Source organism: Pseudonaja textilis, chromosome 2 (assembly GCF_049901715.1).
Source record: "Pseudonaja textilis isolate UNSWEBS1 chromosome 2, rPseTex1.2, whole genome shotgun sequence".
Lineage (NCBI taxonomy): Eukaryota > Metazoa > Chordata > Lepidosauria > Squamata > Elapidae > Pseudonaja > Pseudonaja textilis.
Genome location: NC_141991.1, coordinates 197,000,307 through 197,012,491, shown reverse-complemented (window position 1 = coordinate 197,012,491; position 12,185 = coordinate 197,000,307). Strand labels below are relative to the sequence as shown.

The 12,185-nt window shown below is 38.5% G+C and overlaps 1 protein-coding gene across 1 annotated transcript; it reads right to left on the bottom strand.

Annotated features, from left to right (window-relative positions):
• Positions 1 to 3,006: 3,006 nt before the first annotated feature.
• On the bottom strand, positions 3,007 to 11,816 carry IDNK (IDNK gluconokinase). The gene is made up of 5 exons (XM_026703847.2): positions 11,670 to 11,816; positions 7,851 to 7,881; positions 6,969 to 7,055; positions 4,610 to 4,653; positions 3,007 to 3,898 (listed from the first exon to the last, which is right to left on the bottom strand). Exons 1-5 carry the CDS (start codon positions 11,708 to 11,710, stop codon positions 3,547 to 3,549), a joined length of 555 nt encoding a protein of 184 aa, XP_026559632.1. The 5' UTR covers positions 11,711 to 11,816; the 3' UTR covers positions 3,007 to 3,546.
• Between the last annotated feature and the right edge of the window lie 369 nt (positions 11,817 to 12,185).

Here is a 12,185-nt window from a genome sequence, read left to right as displayed (position 1 = left end):
ATAATGTACAATGCCGTATGACTACACTGATCCATTACAATAGTAGTTAAGCAGTTCCAGTTGTTAGACACAGTGCCGTGTAATCACCATTTGCAACCTGCCCACTTCCCCATTGACTTTCAGTCAGCAGTGAAGGTTTCAAATGGCAGTCATGACCGCAGGACTCTGTGATAGCCACAACTTGGAGGACTGGCTGAAAATTTCATTCAGTGCCTTCATAACTTCAAATATTAACTGAATGAATGGATAATAACTGAAGACTACCTACACTAGCTCAACCATCTGTATATTTAGATACATATATTGCAAAGTGACGTGATTGGATTTTAACCATGGTGAATTCTTTGAGAGAAAGGGTGATGGTATTGGCTCTTTAAAAGAGAAGGGTGGTGGGTTTTTTTTTAGAAGATTAACATGGAAGCAAATTATCTGTACCCCTTTCAGTTGGGATTCAGATCTGGGTATGAAACCAAGCATCTTGTTTCAGGTTTTAAACTCATACACCCACAGTTGCTAGGTGAGAATAGAAATTTATTCAAGACTGAGTAGATCAACAGCAGACAAGGAAAGAAAAGGAGCGTAAATCAAAACAATCTCTGGGAAAAAAAGCTTGTCTATGTGCTTTTGCTTTCAATAGGAATATACAGAAGTCAAAATCCAGTCCAAAGTTCAGATGGCCAGGTCAGATTTATCACCTAGTTGCAAAGTCAAGAGTTTCAGGATTTTATATGACTAGAATTCACAGGAATAACACAACAGAACAAGAGATCAGATAATTGTTTCCAACAGAAGAATATGGTTCACAACTGCCTCTTAAATCAGGCTGCCACTAGCTATGTTTAATTAGGATAGGAACCTTATTGAACGATTTTGCTCCGCTCTCTAGGTAAAGTCTTTGGACTTGTAAAGTCTTTGGTCTTGCAAGTCCGAGGGCTTGGAGGCAAAATTTCATCTAGATGTTTTGATAGTGCCTGGTGATCAGTCTCAGGTGATTCCTTATTCCAGTCTCTCAAGGCGGATACTCCACTCATTCAGTTGGAGCAGCTTTTTCAGAATAGAGTCTGAGTCCTGCCCTATGATGGTAAAACTGCATTGTGCTTCTAGATGACCTCTGTTCTGGGAAATACCCAGCCAAAGTGGGGGAAGCCTAGAGCAGGGGTCGCCAATCTTTTGGACCTCAGGGACCACCAAACTCATAATTTTAGATCCCAGGGACCACTAACTGGTTCTCTGGGTGTGGCCTAATTTGTGGGTGTGGCTTGGTGGTCATGTGACTGGCTGGGCGTGGCTTGTATGTAAATATTATAAATATATAAATATTGATTTTTTTTATAAAAAAGAGCAACTTTTACTCAAAATCAGGCAAAGCAGGCAGGCAGATTGAGTTGCTCACAGAATCACAGATTCATTCAGAGATCTATCTGCCATTGGCTAGCTCAGTCTGTCACATAAAATTTGCTTGCAAGCAGACTCATAAAATTTACTAGCAAGCAAACTCACAAAATTAACTCACAAAACACAATGTATGTAAATATTGATTTTTTTATAAAAAAAGCAATTTTTACCCAAAATCAGGCAAAGCAGGCAGATTGAGTTGCTCACAGATCCATTCAGAGATCCATCTATCTGTCATCGGCTAGCTCAGTCTCTCAAATTTGCTTGTCTTGAGTCTGCACTAAAATTGCTTGCAAGCAAACCTTCAGTCCTAAAGGAAGCAGAGCCGAAGATCTAAAGTCTAGCTAGAAAGCAAGAAATCCAACCATTTCCTGCTTCCTAGCTAATCTAAATCTCCCAGCACAGCAGAACAGATGATGGTCGGAAAAAAATAGCAAATTAGCAGGCAAGTTTTCTGGGTAAGGAGTGAGTGGGCAGGGAACATTACTGTGGACCATGTAGGCGGCGCAGCCTGGATTAATTGCTTTGGGGAGGTGCTCTGGGAGTGAGATTTCTCTGCGGCCCACCAAAATTTTCTCAAGGCCCACCAGTGAGCGACCACTAGCCTAGAGCATGGAATTAATCTCAAGTCCTCGAGCAGCTGCAAGAGGTCCAGAACTGACTCCCCCTTAAATTCCATAGAATCTTATCTATTATTTAGCTAAAGCTGGCATTCTGGAATGATTCCTGGTAATAGGCAGAATATAATAAAGCAGTGAACTTGAACCTTTCATACACATCTGGTTGTGCCTGACACTGGCAGGAGCAGAATTTGGATGTTGTACATATCTTTCTTTTTAATCTCAGTAGCTTTCCATACAATTGATTGTGGTAGCTTTCTGAATGAATTTTGTTGGTTAGGAGTAAGTACCACAGCGTTATGTTTGTTCTTCCTCTACGGCTGATTCTAGATGGTGCTAGTTCATAGCTCAGTGCTCTCTCCATTAACATTTACACAAAGCTGCTGGTGAGTTTATCTGACAACATGGAGTGAAATATTAATATACTAATACCTGGCTTTATCTTTTTACTCCTGGCCAACCAAGGGATGCTGTGGCTGTTTTCTTGGTGTTGTAGATGTGGGGTGGGGTTTGGGGGTGGATGAAGAAGAGCTCACTCGTACATATCAGACCTTCAAGGTAGATCAGTTGAGGAATCTAATATCATGCCGATACTACTACTGTAAAGCTGTAGTAATGGTTTCTAGATTCAAGCGAAGGTACTGTTTGCAGGCTACAAGACGTGCAAATAACGAATGCCAACTGACAGGACCAAGAAAGAGTATCTTTTGGTTGTTGTGCCTGCTGTTTGGAATATAAATTACCCTCAATCCCGTTGACCTTTGGTAAAGCTTTGAAGAAGTTGCTATGAATCTGGGCTTGGAATCAGAATGTGTGGCAGAATCCATGAGGTGGTGATGTTGAGGGGTGTTTGTGGTTTTATCTCAGCTGCCAATTATGTATTTATTGTGGTGTTTATTTTGTGGGATTTTAACCCTTGTTAGCTTCCCAGATTCATCATGCTGAGATGGGTGACTATATAATTTAAAATAAAACATGGTGACAAAAGTAGTGAGTTTTGATGTTATGATTTTGCCTTTTAATACAAATTAAAAGAATATGCCTATGCTAGATAGATAGATACAGAGTATGGTTTTTCATTAGCCACCTTAGAATAAACAGTCCTGCTACTTTCAATATTTCGATTCTCCTTTTTTAAACAACATTTTACTACTATTAAATTACAATGGTTGTCATTTCCAGCTGATTTAAGGGTATTGCTGATTTCTGATACTCCACTTTGCCAAATGCAGCAGCAGTGTTCTCTCTCACTCTGCAAGTATAACTGAAGTATATGATTTCTCACCAAGAATTCATTTTATCTTAAACTTTCCACTGCAATTTTTAAAATGTCAATATTATGGTATAAAAATTCTTAAATTAGATATAAGATAATGAATAAATCAAAAACTAGGCAAGCTTAAATTTTCTATTCATGCTACAAATATGGTAAATACAACATAAATATGTTGCTTAATCAGGAGAATAAATTATGTGAGAGTAACATTATTTGTGGCTATGGGGCTTCAAAACAAGAAAACCTGGAGAAACATCAGAACAAGCTTTTAAGATGCCTTTCAATTTCTGATACTGTTTCTGAAACAGGCTTTTCCAAATTAACAGTGATAAAATTTTCTGGCGCACATGGAGGTTCAAGAGTATCAAACTGAGATTGGAGTAGACTCGGTGGCATGAAATGTCCCCTTCTTTTTTCTAGACGGCTGGCAATGAGCTCTATTGGCCCTGCCAGGTGGACAAAAAGGATCTTCCTTGGAGCAGACTCGTTTTCTTCTTGTTGATTGTTCAAACTCTGACAACCAGCCTCTCCGTTCTCCAAAATGCACCGATACATTTTTTTGAGAGCTGAGCAAGCTAAAATGACACTTTGTCCAGATGCATGTTCTCTGTAAAAATTAGAATTTTGACAATATCTATGCATTAGAAAAAAAAGTGTGTGTATGTTTTAACTTCATCAGAACTGGGATTAGGCATTCAGACAATGAACATATACTAATATAATGAAGTATTTGAGATTCTCCCATGCAAAAATTCTGTGTGTAGAAAACTCCCAGAACAAAGGCATTCTGACTGATGTCTCAATTCACCAGTTTATGTAATTATTTAGTTTGCAACTAAATAATTTGCAACAAACCACATAATTCCCCCACTTTTTCAACTGCTACCTTTTTGGAACCCTTTGTTACAGTCCATCCCTTACTAGCCATGTTCAACAAATCCTAATCCAACACAAATGTCCCAAAGCTAATAGTACACTTTTATTATTAACAGGTTAAATCTACTAAAATCAATATGCAGCAAACCGTAATATTATAGAAGTTTGCTTCTGACAGTCATGCTTCTGACAGTCATGGAGAAACAGTGCTACTCAAGGGATTGAGGACATCTCTTTCTCTATGGGATACACCTTACTGTACTCCAAGCCATGTCCCCAAAATTGTTTGTATTTAATACTTAGCCTTTATGCTTAGATTTAGGGGATTGGGAGTTTTGAAGTTGTTCACCAAACTTGGGACATTAAAGCAAGATGAGCTGCGTGCTCAGCAACAGAATCCACTCAAGACCAGTTTCATGTTACAGTGGGAACATTCTTTTACCTCATTAATATATCATGTAGGTGGCAAAGCCATGGTATCCTGTCCTAAAAAAAAACAAACAAGACAGACCAGTTTAAGCAAATAATGCATATTAACCTGAAATAATGCATATTAACCTGTATCATTTGCAAAAGCAATTAGCATTACCAATTCGTAATATTTTCTGTTAAAAATCTTAATGTGTATCAGAGCCTCATTATATTAGTGAAGATTATGTATCAGCTTCAACATACAGCTCTTTCTTTATGACAGCAATTTCTGCCTCCTATCTCACATGACTCATGAATGAGGCAAGTCAGTCAAAACAATTAATACCATTTCTTGGTATAATCTAATTAAGCTCTATCTGATTCAGATTTCATAAGTTGTTTATGAAAGCATCACGTTTTCACTTAAATGGCACTAGACCTGTGACAGCGAACCTATGGCACACGTGCCAGAAGTGGCACGCAGAGCCATCTCTCTGGGCATGCCAGCCATCTCCTGTTGCTCTTCCGTGTTCTGGCGTGTGCATGAGTGCTGGCCAGCTGGTCTTCGCATGTGCATGCATGCCAGAAACTGGAAGACCATGTGGCCAGCATGCATGCATACACCAGAAACTGCACAGCAGGGCAGCTGCTCTTCTGGTTTTTGGTGCTCCCTTGTGTGCATGCGTGTGCTCCTGTTTCGGCACTTGGTACCAAAAAAGTTCGCCAACACTGCACTAGACTTTTTTTTTTAACTGATAACTCTGAATTTTACCAGTGTTGAAAGGTGGATATGTGTTCATTCACTAAAAAAGAAAGTAGTCACCATTTCAATAAATCATACACTGTCAGCATTGGAACAGAAAACAGACCACATATAGAAGTAATTCATAGCTCTTGATCTCTAGCGGGGTAGGGAGGAGCATCAGTTCAGCTGTATAAATGACATATAATACCAAGCACATTTTGTACGGTCCATCAAAGTGCTATCACCAACATTCTGTCATAGTTAGGTTTCCTCCAGCAATTTCAGTTCCAATTTCTATTCATCAGTCCAGCATGTAGCAGGATAAATATGTATGTTCAATAAAATGAGAATATAAAGCTTGGCACATTTCTATCCCAATCTGAATCATTTATATAATTGCTCCATATTCCATCTAACTCTTTTTTCTTAGTCATCATACAATTTATTTAAGAAGCAGATGATATGGCCTGATACATCCATGTTTTCAAGGGCTATTGACAATTAGTTCTGGTCTATTGCATGAAAAGCGTTAGAATAAGCAATAAAGTAAAAATAGTTATATTTTTGGAACTCCTTCATTACCCACTCAGTATTAGCAACGTGACCTCAGATGCCCCTGCCTCTTCTGAAATCAAATTCCCTACCTTGCATTTCTCATTCCATGTATTGTCGAAATCCAGATACGAAGTCTTGATTGTTGGCTTACTTGCATGCGAGACAGGTGGAAATATTTAGTAGTTGCAAAGTTCTCCAATAATGCCTCTTTTGATATTGAAACATAAGTCATTTCTATTCCCTAGGCCAGGGGTAGGGAAACTTGGCTCTTTTATCACTTATGGACTTCAACTCCCAGAATTCCTGAGTGAGCCATAAAAGGTTTCCCATCCCTGGTGTACTGATGAGGGAAATCATTTTTTTACTTGAATGGGACTGTTTTAATATATAAATGTAGGACATATGTCCTACATTTGTATATTAAATATGTACATTCAAGTCAAAAATTGATTTCCCCCACAACTGAAAAACCAGTAGGCCAGGGATGGGGAACCTTTAATGGATCACTCAGGAATTCTGGGAATTGAAGTCCATAAGTGATAAAAGAGCCAAGTTTCCCTACCCCTGGCCTAAGCCATTGCTGTATGTTCTATAATTTTTTTGTAACTTCAAGCAGTGTACTAACTGCATAGCATTAAGAGTTCACACTGCTGGCATTTTGTTAATTCTTGCAACTTTTAGAAATATTTTCTGAGTCCATTTAGGGTCATACTCCTGAATGTCTTGTTGAATAATTAAATCCATGTACTTAATGCATGATCAATATTGAGGTGTTTTTTTTTAAAAAAAAAACAGTTTATTGAGGGAGCAAAGGAATGGCTGATCAGTTTTCAGTTTGGGAGAATCTGGATGAAAAGAGTCCTCGCAGGGTCAGCTGAATTACAATCAGATCATCTAGGATTATTTTATACAATGCTCTGCAAGAAAGAAGAAAAGGAAGGACTGACCCCCATGGAAACCGAGAGATCAAACGACATAGCTTTGAAGGACAGTATTTAATTCACTAATCTGGAATCTTAACAAATTTTTGTCCAACTCAATCACTATCAATTTTATTGGATGAAAGTGACCTCAAGACTATGTACAATACCTGGTCAGTTAGAGGTATTCCTTCAGCCATTTTCTTTCTGTTCTCCTCTGGATGATAGTCATCACCTTCATAGAATTTCCAGCCTAGCTACATAATGATGGATTATTTAGTTTTAATAAAAATACTTTTATAGCAAAGGCATATAGCAAGCGTATATCATATACGATTCACATTAATAATACAGTTTTCTCTCAAAATTAAACGTCTGCAAATTCAGGAAATAAATATATCCAATAGACTGTATCCCCACTTGAAGTATATGTTATATATGGACTGTATTTTGTGACAATATGTTTTCTTGTCTCAGGTACTTCCTGCCTTCCTTAACCTTGTTCCTTCCAGGTACAATGGGAATAACTTTTAATTTCCCAACCAACATGATTGTCTGGTATTTGGAGATTATGAAAATTAAGACCAACTTGCTTCATGGGCATCTATGAGGGGGGCGGGGGCAAAAGATGGTATGTGTGATGATATATGTAAATGCTGTAACTTGTGTCAGATATCCTGATGCACAAAGTATAGTATTTACATGATTATACAATAACATTCATAATGTCAGTTTGTTTCCGAGATGATTTGCTGTGGCTGCTGGGACCTAGCCTACAACTCTATTGTCCACAATGCCAAAAGAAATATAATTTGTGGGTCATGTCACTATTCTTGCCTGTGCATGTCAAGGCAAACCAAAAGCATGGAGGCAAAACCAAGGCTACTTTTGAGTGAATAAACACTGAATGAACTAACATTCTGATACTCTTAAAGAGTTTCATATTTACCGTATATGTTACGATTGCACTGAGCTATTACAGTTGTTATATACCTTCAAAGATACTTGTAAGAAATGGTGAATAAACAATCAACAATTAAACAAATAACTACCTTATCTGCCAGAAGTGTGCCCACTGTGGATCTGTAAAATAAAACAAGTTATGTATAAAAACTACACACAGAGAAAACATTAAGTCTAGATAAACACATCATGATAAGGTTGTTTGGTTTGATTTAGCATCTTGCATGAATTCGGTCTTCTAAAATTCGGACTTAATCAGAAGTTTGCTTTCCATCTGTGCCCCCCCCCAAACACCCCCAAGGGGACAGGGATGAAGTTTTATAATCATTTATTGGTGGAATAGCCCACTCATAAAGAATTCCTAGTTTCTAATATAGTATTTATTAGGTTCTTCAAATTACATGGATAGAAAATGAGAAGGCAAATTGTTCACTATTTCAAATATTTCCAAGAACAAAAAACACAGATTTGCAGTCCAGTCCTATTGAATGTTTTGCTGATTCCCTTTTTCCTTATGCTCCCTGAAAGATCCTCTAGCAAAATAGGGGAACTAGTATTAAGAATTATAGAATTAAGACTTTCCTATTTCCACAAATAGAGTCCTAATTTACTTTAGAACTTAGCATGAAGCCTGAGTCAATTCTCAACCTTATTTATTTTACAGGCCTTCTGTGGAATTAATGTCACAGAGGGTAGCATATAAATATAAGATTTAAATGCAATTACGGACATAATTCTCTGTTAAAAGTCAATAATCACCAGCGCATGTATTTACACAACTGACACTATAATCCTAACTTATTTAGGGATTATTTCTAATGTTGGATTTGGCAAACAACATTTCACATATGAAAAACTAACACAGGTATTATCTTTATTGTGAATTGTACAGTATATAGTTAAAGTTGTAATCACTTTTGAAATACTGGCTGCTGCCCAATAATCAGATGGAAAAAGCCATGATTGCATTGTTGGATCATCTGAACCACCATGAAAGAGCGTGCTTGGTACATGAATTTCACACTTCCATGGGTATGATGGAAAGCAAATGATTTTAATAAATAACCCAAAACACAGAGTGTAATAGCTGCAGGTGATTACAATAATCTTTAACCACTTCATCAAAGGAACAACTCCTTGCAATGCTCCTCCTCTTTCAATGCTCTGCTCTATTCTTTGGTAACTATTTGGTCTCTACTCTGAAAAATCCAAAAGCAATTAGTCATATTTATACAGTAATCCTATGTAATATAGCTATTTTGATTAAACAGAACTTGAATGGAGAATTTGAGTAAGAACCTTCACCCACTCTTTCAGTGTAATATTTGGTAGTATGGCGCCAGATTAATTTTGATATGTTTGTGTGGGTGATGAATACACCCATGGTAATTCCTTCATGCAATCCAAAATGACATTTTCACTTCAGAAGATTCTCCAACAATGCTATTAGGGAAAAAGAATGCTAAACAATGTAGATAAGGTAAATCTGAAGTATCTCCAATCAACATAATGTAAAATAAATTATTTCTATATATTTAATATATTTTTCAGCCTATTTGTAAACATTTCTTGTATTTGTAACCTCAATTGGCTAAATGAAAAAATAAATAACCATGTATTTTTCTATTTTAGCAAATTGTTGGAATTCTCACTATGACATGTCTCAATTACAAGTAGCCAATAACTGACTGATCAAGGACCTGAGTATAAGGGCTATTTCTATAATAACAGTGACTACATTATTTCATCTGACTCAATATTGCTGTTATTCAGATAGTCTGCTGCTTCTCTTGAGTAAAAAACTGAGCCACACAGTAGACTTTGTTCAGTGAAATCTTTTAGAGACAAATATGAAGACCCAGGCCAAACGTACTCTCTGCATCTGCTAGTTCTGCTGTGAATGTCTCCGTCACAATACTGTATGCTTGTTCTTCATAAGGTTAACTGCATAATTATGGCAAGGCTTTAAACAAAGAAATGAATGTCATTCTTTTTCCCCAAAGTGCTTGGGCGTAAGTACTAAAGAAAACACAAGTAGGAAATGGTGCCATATATATTTCTGGAATCTGGATTCAAAAAATATATTTGCAAATAAATATGCAAATGTATTTTTGTACTCATATATTTGTAACATTTCTATCCTTTTTATTGATAATTTTATTGATAAATAATTCAGTAGCAAATTAGCCTGTTCAGTACTTCAGATTCAAAGGCAAAAAATTGCTTCATAATATGCAAGGATGAAAAACCAAATGGATCTTTTTCTAGGTTTGTGTAGGAAAGACACTTGCTTTAAGGAGATGCTAATGTTCATTCTATAACCTTGTATCTTACAGCTTCTGAATCTTCACAGTCCTATTAATTCAGTGCCTGTCAAATACAAGTTCATCTCCTGGCTTTGAAGGAACATGATTTGGGTGTGGGTGTGTGTCCAGTGATTAATTTTAGGATAAGCATACCACATACGTCACGAAAAGTTTGAATAGACAAGTCCCCAAGCATCTAGGTCACCCAGACAGGGGAAACCCATCCTGAAGTGGTACCAGGCAAGCAGTAAGGCGCTATTTCCCAGATCCCTACATATAATTATTATAAGGGAATAGAGTGTATTTTGTTTTCTTGTACAGTACAGGTAGTCCTCTTCTTACGACTACAACTGAGCCCAAAATTTATGTTGCCAAGTGAATTTTGTCCCATTTTATGACTTTTCTTGCCACATTAGTTAAGACTCAGGGGTCTCCAACCTTGGCAACTTTAAGACTTGTGGACTTCAACTTGTGACTCACTGCAGTTGTCAAATGAGTAACCTGGCTGTTAGGTGAATTCAGTTTCCCCACTGAAGATTGCAGAAGGGGATCACATGACTCCAGGGCACTGCAACCGTCATAAATGTGAGTCAGTTCTCAAGCATCCAAATTTAAATCGTGGGACCATAGGGATGTTGCAAAGGTCATATGCGTGAAACATGGTCACAAGTTAATTTTTTCAGTTCCGTTGTAACTTTGAATGGTCACTAAGCAAACTGTTGTAAGTGGGGGGTTACCTGTAATCATCCTTTAATACATCCAGTTGTTCATTCTGAATGAGCGTCAGGAGTACAAAGATGTACCATTTAGTTAAGCTTCCAGAGAACCAGGTCTTTGCATTTAGACAGAAAAATGAAACTTGAAAGGAAAAGGAATTTCCTGACTATTAATAGAATGAGCTGGAAGGGGACCTTGGAGGTGTTCTAGTCCAGCCCCGTGCTCAAGCAGGAGAACCTATACCCATTTCAGATAAGTGATGTCTAGACTCTTCTTAAAAACCTTCAGTGATGGAACGCCCACAATTTCTGAAGGCAACCTGTTCTACTGGTTAATTGTCCTCACGAAGTTTCTCCTTAATTCCAGGTTGCTACTTCCAAGCCTCCTTTAAGCCAAGACAGGATAAGCTGACCTACTTTTTGGAATTTCACTAGGAGTAAGACATCGGAAATGTTTTGAAATGCCCCTAGCCTTTTGTTTTGTTCGTCTGTGCATATGTGTGCTGCTTATCCCCATTATTTTTTTTTACCACAGACTCACCACCGCCCTCTTCTGCCCTCCCACCCTTGCTGCCCTGGGATATATGGAGAAGTTCGAATCCCCGCCCAACAAAAGCTTCCCACGCGGCTTTTCTCACGCAGGTCAGCGACGACCACCCTCCCTGCCCCACCCCCCAGCTCCTTCGCCAGAGAGAGGGGGCTTCTCAAAGCCAGAGGGGTCCCTGCCCCGGCTCCCCTCAACAGGCGCCGACAACACTCCCCGCGGCCGCAGCGACAGAAAGCAAACTTCCCTCCCTTGCCAGTGACAAGGCAGCGCGGCCCTTTTTTGCACTTCCGGCCGCGCGTTACTCTTGCCGCCCCCTCCCATCCCAGAAGTTGCGCTTACTTCCCGGAGCCGCTCACTCCCATGACCACCACTAAGACCATCGCGGGGCGCTCGGACAGCAAGCAGGGAGTTGATGTCTTCGGCTCGCCTTCCTCCACGCCGTTCTTTCGCCCTGCCTCTTCCCTTCCCTTCTCCGCCTCTGCCTCGGAGGTGCCGCTGCTGGGTGTTTAAGCCCGGAACTGGCTTTTTGCCGTCCTTGTCCGGATTTCTACATTTATTTATTTATTTATTTTAATTTCTAAATGTAATGGAATCTAAGTTTTTTTTTAAAAAAAATGCTTACATACATTGTATTATGTACCTTGTATTAAATTGGTACAAATTTGTCGTTGAGTCGCTAAATCGGGTCCAACGTTAACCTTAGACTGTCTATTGACCTTTCCTAAGAGGTCTGTAGGGGGCATGCATAAGCGCACCAACCTGCTTACCGTCCCTGTCCTATTGTTTCTTTTATTTTTCTTATATGTACCCATTTCATGTATTCATAACTATGTATATACTTATTATCTTATCTAT

Excerpts from the sequence above, each read along its gene's own strand:
- IDNK (XM_026703847.2), bottom strand. The coding sequence starts at position 11,710 with ATGGTCTTAGTGGTGGTCATGGGAGTGAGCGGCTCCGGGAA. Across the intron at positions 7,882-11,669 it reads GGAGTGAGCGGCTCCGGGAA|ATCCACAGTGGGCACACTTC; the intron begins GTAAGCGCAACT and ends TTTATTTTACAG. Across the intron at positions 4,654-6,968 it reads GAATACCTCTAACTGACCAG|GACAGGATACCATGGCTTTG; the intron begins GTATTGTACATA and ends GTTTTTTTTTAG.